This window comes from Pempheris klunzingeri, chromosome 4, assembly GCF_042242105.1.
Source record: "Pempheris klunzingeri isolate RE-2024b chromosome 4, fPemKlu1.hap1, whole genome shotgun sequence".
NCBI lineage: Eukaryota > Metazoa > Chordata > Actinopteri > Acropomatiformes > Pempheridae > Pempheris > Pempheris klunzingeri.
In genome coordinates, this window is record NC_092015.1 from 7,442,443 (window position 1) to 7,449,738 (window position 7,296).

General features: G+C 40.6%; 1 protein-coding gene across 1 annotated transcript in view; it reads right to left on the reverse strand.

The window, feature by feature from the left end:
• b3glcta (beta 3-glucosyltransferase a) overlaps positions 1-1,011 on the reverse strand; it is a 53,119-nt gene extending 52,108 nt beyond the window's left edge. The window contains exon 1 of the mRNA XM_070829579.1: positions 864-1,011. Coding sequence (XP_070685680.1) covers positions 864-927 — 64 coding nt within the window. The 5' untranslated portion in view covers positions 928-1,011. The remainder of the gene's footprint in view (positions 1-863) is intronic.
• Between the last annotated feature and the right edge of the window lie 6,285 nt (positions 1,012-7,296).

The following is a 7,296-nucleotide window of genomic DNA, read 5'->3' on the forward strand; positions in this document are numbered from 1 at the left end:
ATATATTCAGCATGGACATACAGTGTGGATAGATCCTTTGTCTTGAAGGTGAATGATATAGCTCTGTATGAAAACTCCTGTGGTGCTTTTATTTTTGTAAAATTGAATTCACTTGAAATCTTTTACATTTAAGCCATCAACTACTATCCAATTAAACAATCAGCTCCATGGAAGGAGGAAGAAATGTCATTAATCCGCAACGTAACACGTTTCTGCAGGAGATTTGACAATTTTTTTTGTAAAAGTGGAATACAATGACACTCTTTCATTTGGCTGGTGAGACTCTGGATATGATCTTTCCCTCCGAGGGCAACAAACAGAGGAATAAATCACTGCGCGGATCTGTCGTTTAATCTTCTACTTTTGTTGCCACATTCCCGGCGCATATCCGGGGTGACAGAGAAAACCCTGACTTGGTGAGGCTTACAGCAGCGAGAGCCCGAGGTGCATTCATCCTGGGGCTTGACTCCCACTAGTCAAACGTCGATGTGTCAGGAAGAAGCGAGTTAACGCCGCTTGTCGCGAGTAGGAACAGCTTTCAGCAGAGAGCTTAAAAAAAAAAACCCTTCTCCTGCTTAACTCTGGTGCTAACTTGTGCTCTTTCCTCAACATAAACCCACATGGCAACCCGGTACGTGCAGATCGCCTTTCAACTCCTCAGGAAGTTGAGGCGAATCATGGCTCCGCACTTCTGCAACTGTTATGAAATAACACTCAGTCCGGATCTCGATCCAGCGCCACTCCGTCCCTTCACCTTTGAACACAGGACAAACTGTTTACTGTTTAGGGTGTCGTTACGTCCCTCACAGCTGCCTGGTCCGAGCCTCCTGACGTGCAGATTGGAAAGTAAAGTGAGTACTTACAGAGGGAGAGGAAAATCCAGCAGCCTGCCACTTTGTGCCCGATGTGAAGCTTGTTCGACAGCATCCTGGAGGAGTCCTGTGAGCGGTGCGGGGCGCAGGAGGAAGCTCGCAGTGCATGGGCTTTCTGACAGGGATTAAAAAAAAAAATACACACATATATACACACACACACACACACACACACACACAACAGGGCTTTTCCTTTTCACAGTTTCACGGAAAACGGGGAGTGGGTTTGTGCTCTGGTAGGAGGCATTCCCGTTTTCGGTGCGAGGCGCAGGGACGCGCTCTGCTGGCGGGATGAGTTCACTGAGCCCAGCTGACAGGCAGCGCTGCCACATGGAGGGTACACACACACACACACACACACACACACACACACACACACACACACACACACACACACACACACACACACACACACCATGACTGCTGCTGCCTTCAAGTGAAACTGGGAATAGAAGGACCGAGTAACAGCGGACGTGGTTACTTTGGGTACACTATTTTGATCTTTTGAAAAGCAAAGGGTTGTAAATAAGATCACCAAGAGCCACCCACCGCCCTAACTGAGTCAGCCCCCAAAACACTATGTGTAATTTTGGTGTGATTGTTCAATGTGAAGTCCTCCTTTAGTTGTGGAAAAGCACCAAAACCTGCAGGACAACATGGCAGCGGCTGAAAGCACAGGTGTAACTAATGACATGAATTAGCATTATTCCCTTTAGGTCACCACTAAGTCATGCCAGTGGTCCCCGGATCACCTGAATGGCATGCAGTCTTCTTTAATTTTATAAATAACACATGAGCTTTTCTTGCAAAAGGGCCTGTCTTGACAAAAGGCCAATCAGAGCCGCAGTCTATGTCACTGGCAGTGATAATGTGGAGACCCACTGACTAATAGGGAATATAGTTTTAAGGAGGAGGAGCTTTAAGTCTTCCATATTCCCTGGAACACACTGTGATGTCGGGCTACTTATGTTGCGTTATGATTCCCAAAACACCAAGTTTATGTTGCCATGTGCTACTCTATCGTGTAATCTGATTGACAGTAATAATGGCTACACTGGATTATTTAAGTATTGCTGGGCTATTTTTCATGTTGGCTTACCTGCACACCTACACTTAATATCATTCATGTTTTTAGTTGCCCCTGTGCGTTTCCTGCTAAAAGAGTTGTGCATAGATTTTTGTACAAAGGCATAAAGACTCAGGATAAAAGTAAAATTGTGTTTCTTTCATAGATTTGCTTGAAGTTATGAAGTACACATTTTGAAGGGAATACTTTTTCTGAGGGCTGTAATGAAGCTGAGAACTTCATGATCCTGTAGAAATGAGAGTGTCTAAGCCCTGACCATCACTGGCATGCTTTTAAATGATAGAGGAGAAATGTTAAATCATGCAAACTGTCTGGCATATATAGGCCATAATCATAATCACATATTGGCTATTGTATTTCACCCTTAAATGGCCAAAAGCAGTTATGTGTGCAAGGATCCTTCACTGACAGTAATTTATTTGAAAAGGTAGTGTACCAATTTATGTTCACTGGAAATGAAAACACGCTCTAATTCTGCACACAACATCATTAACTCTGACCTTTAGTTGTTGAGTCTAAATTCCACATTTCAGTAACATTGGTGTTCCACTGAAATAGTCTGTCTGACATTCTGTGAAGGCAGCATTCATTCAGATGCACTTTGACAGATCAGTCCAGATTTGTGACGATGAACAAGTCTCTCCCACAGCTAGAAACAAGAAAAACCAAGACAGCGTCACTTTGAATTTTTCTCCAGTGACAGTAAATGAAAGAGCAGATTTGTGGACAGTGACGGTTACTTGATTTTACAGAGACACAGTCAGATTTTCTGGTTCATGACTGCTGGCAAAAGAAGTGCCTTCAGTCTGAAGCAGCTACATGTTTAGTGAGACAAAAGCCTTGGCTCTACAGTTTTTGGAGAGTTGCTCATGTCCATAAATATGATAATCTGCCTAAAACCCTAAAGCTAAGGCTATAATCAACCACAATTTCAGTGTCCAAAGATGGATTTTCACTTAAACATCACTGTTTTTCTCCAGTGGGGGGTGTGACTCACACATGGATTTGTGGAAAGTTGTGACCTATAATTGCAACGTTTCTCAACCAGAATATTTCTGGCTTTCACAGTCAAAATTACTGCTTTTCTCTCTAAAAATGCTTATAGTCACTGAGCATTTTCTGAATAATTCAGAGCTCCCACTGCTTTGAATCTGTATGGATAGTTAGGTTATAGTGTAGCATTACCATGCTAATAGTCACCGTAATCGAAAAAATAAATGTAAGCCTATAAACTGCCCTGGTTTACACCTATGATTATTATTTGTTACATTAAACTGCATGCCCTCACACTTTCCAAGTGAGAGAAGCAGGGGGAGTTCGGAGGTGAATGAGTGTGTGTGTGTGTGTGTGTGTGTGTGTGTGTGTGTGTGTGTGTGTGTGTGTGTGTGTGTGTGTGTGTGTGTGAGACTACACAAGGGATGATAAATTGCAGGTTTTCAAGATCTCCGTGGGCATGAGTCCTGTTAATGGTGGCCCAACAAAACACAAATACCACAGTGACAATTAACTTGATGGACTGAGCAAAATGCAATTGTATGCACACACTGCACAATACACATCATTCCCTCATTCTGTTATTCTATGTCACACTTGCTTTAAAAAACACGACTGTGTCTGCACTCACGTGTCACTTTCCCCTTACACATACCTAAAGTGCACTGCTAAAAGCTTTCTATTCTCCACTGCTACATGTTCTAAGATACTACTGCTCGGACTTTTCAGTATATGGTCCTATTATATACCTCAAGGGTCTCTGTCCTTTCCATTGTGGCTGAGACAGGTGGTGTTTAATGTGGCAAAGATATTAAAGGTATCTCACTTTGTCAGAAAGCAGGTAGACAACAGTGAAAACGGGGGCATTACATAAATTCTAATGTTTAATATGACTTGTTTATAAAATATGAGGTTGACAAATTTCAAAGTGTGCAGGCTTTTATTAATAATATAAAGTATGCTAAAGCCTAGATAATACGTTAAATACACAGGTAATAGATCATATCTGGAAGATGACTAAATGTTTATATATGTATATACACACTACTCACAAAAAGTTAGGGATATTCGGCTTTCAGGTGAAATTTCAGGATGAACTTAAAATGCATTCTAACCTTTCCAGGTGAACTTAATGTGACCTTCTCTAAACTTTTGAATGCACATGTCCAACTGTTCAGTGTTTCAGTACTTTTTGCACAAGTTGCTTTTCTCTAACAAGAAGCTTAATAGCAAAATTCACAACAGGTTTGATCCATGAATCGACCAATACATTTCCTGCTTCAGTTAGAATTGGTATTTAAACAGTCCTCCTCATCATGCTGTTCACATTCTGACATCATGAGACCAAGACGACACCTAACTATTGATCAACAGCACCTTGCTATTGCGAGGCTTCAAAGAGGAAGTCCTCAGACGGAGGTGTTCACTGAGCTTAGAGGGTCACAGAGTGTCATCAGGAGGTTGTAACAGTGATACAGAGACTGGAAGAGTCACAGAAAGGAGAGGAGTGGACGTCCTTTGGCCACATCCCAATTTATGGAGACACTGAAACTTTTTTGTTGTGGTATACCTACCACTGTTGTTAGATTTTCTTTCAATAAATTGTTTAAAATGAAGAAATTACCATTGCATGCTTCTACTTAAATGCCCTACTTTCATGATATAATATCACTGTCGCATTAACTTTTTCCATTTTCCATAAATTTCACCTGAAAGTCGAATATCCCTAACTTTTTGTGAGTAGTGTATATATTTTTTTTCCAGAATCAGGTCGTAACACCTGGCTCAGTAACATTAAAGTATCTTTATCCAGTAATTAATCTGAAAGAAAAAATAAATGAATAACTGAAAAACATTTTACCTACATACATTTAAACCTGTAGTAGCCAATTTTCTGGCCACTAGGGGGCAACTGGACCAAGATGTAAACACAGCAAACATAACATAATTTTTACATTGATATGGCCAAACATTAGCCAACAGTTACCTGCTTACAATTTCTGCAGACATGGAGCAACATAAGCATTTACAACACGGCCCAGAAATTTTGAATCGTTCTACATTCTTTTAGGTTGTAGAAAGTCCTCTTTAGAAATAGATGTTGTTTCTTATGAGGGGTTTGCAACAAAAGTAATGATTTGTACATGGATAACAAAATGCTGTACAATGGTGAGGAATCGCCAGTCATCTGTTTGAGAATTTGTAATCTTAGCACTAAAATATCTGCAGATTTAAATAGAAATAGGTTCCTGTTTCGCTGTGAAGTGCACAATAATGCTCATAACAACAGGAGTGCTGCTTTAGCACAGCTATTCTTGAAACTTCAAAACAGAAAAGGAAGGTCAGTCTAGGGTCAGCACTATTGGAATTGGATCACAGTTATATAGCTGAACATACAATGGACAGAAAAAAATCACAGTTCAAACCTATTCATTGTAACCACTGAGTCGACTGCAGAGAACCCAGTTGTAAGCACAGCTGTGGTTCAGTACTGGTCTAGGATTACTTATGCTTTTCTAGAGTGGAAAACAAATTCAAAGTTGAAGGGTATTTAGGAGGGAAAATTGGTTTCAGCAGCATTCTCTGCTGTTGTACAACATTGGCTAAATGGAAGTTTTATCTCCGCTTGCGGTTTCTTTACTTATTAGTGTGTTTTTGTAGAGAAACACTCACTAAATTGGTCTACCTAAGTCTTGGGAACACTCACAGAAATGTGCTCTGCCTCACGGTCTGAAGTCATAAATGTCAAGTTATCATTGCTGCTCTGGTCTAATAGTAGCAGGATCCCTACCTCTTTTTACTTCACTTCACACAAGCACTCAGACAGTTGTGTGTTTCAAAATGTAAGTGAGAGCAGCCTGGTTTTTGTGTAAGAGCACTCTGGAAAACAGGTTACTCAGATCCCTTTTAAATTCGAGCAGCTGTAGATCCTGCAAAACCTTCTAGAGACCATCCAGGGAGCACTTGTACAGTCTTATTGGATTCGTGAAATCAGTTCAGTTTTTGTTAAACACTATAATTTATCCATTTTATTTTAACTCCACATGCTTTGTTGATGGAAAAGCCAGTTATGTCTTACTATTATTTAATTCTATTGTTTTTCCTTTGTCTTAACAGTATTGGATGCTGCAGTGACCCAGTTTCGTCTTATTCAGTTGACTCCAGTTCCTCAGTGCTGCTTATGAAAGGATCAATACCAGCGAGGGAGAGGTCAGGTCTTATGCTGCTTTCAAAGCCTTTCAGGGCACAGTGGTTCAATAGCTTGTTAGTATGCCTGACAATTTCATGACAGAGCCTGAAATGCAAAAGAAGACATATTCACCCCAAATACAAATCACTTTTTTAAGTTGAATCTGGTGTAAGATTTGCATTGCACATATACAGTAGTCTTTGCTGTTGTAATGGTTAAGACTCGCCCATTCTTGTGTTCATCTGGGTAAAATTAATCTCCTTCAATGTCTGTGTCACTGATGGATGTTGGAGGAAGTCTCAGTTTACTGTGAGTCTCTGACTGCAATTATGCCGCAAGAAGAGCGGGCAAAGTTCAGTTCAGTTCAACATTTAGATGGAGGAGAGACAGAGTGAAAATCACTCACAGCACAGATAATCTTTTGTGAAGTAATGCAGCTCACCTTTAGCTCCCCCCTATGAGCCTCAGTCTCGTCAGAATTGATGGCATCAGAAAGACGTGTTTTTAAATTCAGAATTTCATGATCCGGCATACTAAGAGGATCAATCAGAACCTCATAGGGGACAGCCGGATGCTTCCACGAAGAGGAGATGTGGATGCTCCACCTCTCAGACTGCCCAAAGGTCCCTGTCAATAGAGACATTCTCCATTTAAATGTTTTTGAAAATTGCACAGCATGGCACTGAAAGAATGTGACACAGGCAAAACTGTGGCTTCTTAAAATGTCACAATGTCTGAATCCATTTGAAATCATTCCTCTGCAGTAGTGCCCTACTGTGCAACACACCTCATACAGACCCACAGAAAAACTGAATCTTTATAATGAATCAGTTTGAGAAATAAATGCCAGGCTGCTGCTTTTTCATACTTCATTTTGATAACATTTCCTCTGCAACAATTTCCAAAAAAGATGCAAAAAAATATCAAGATAGATTTGGACGGATTTTGCTTCCATTTTTTTTTGTCTTCCTTCTGTCACTGGGGAAAACTCTAGATCATCGACTTCCCACAAGCTGATAATTAGGAATATTTTACAAAAAATTCATGTTCCATACAAATTAACGTGCATTTGCTCTCTGCCTAGTTATCTTGGACATGGATACAGTTTTTCAGCAGATGGATGGCTCAACGTGGGATCACACACTTCCCTTAGA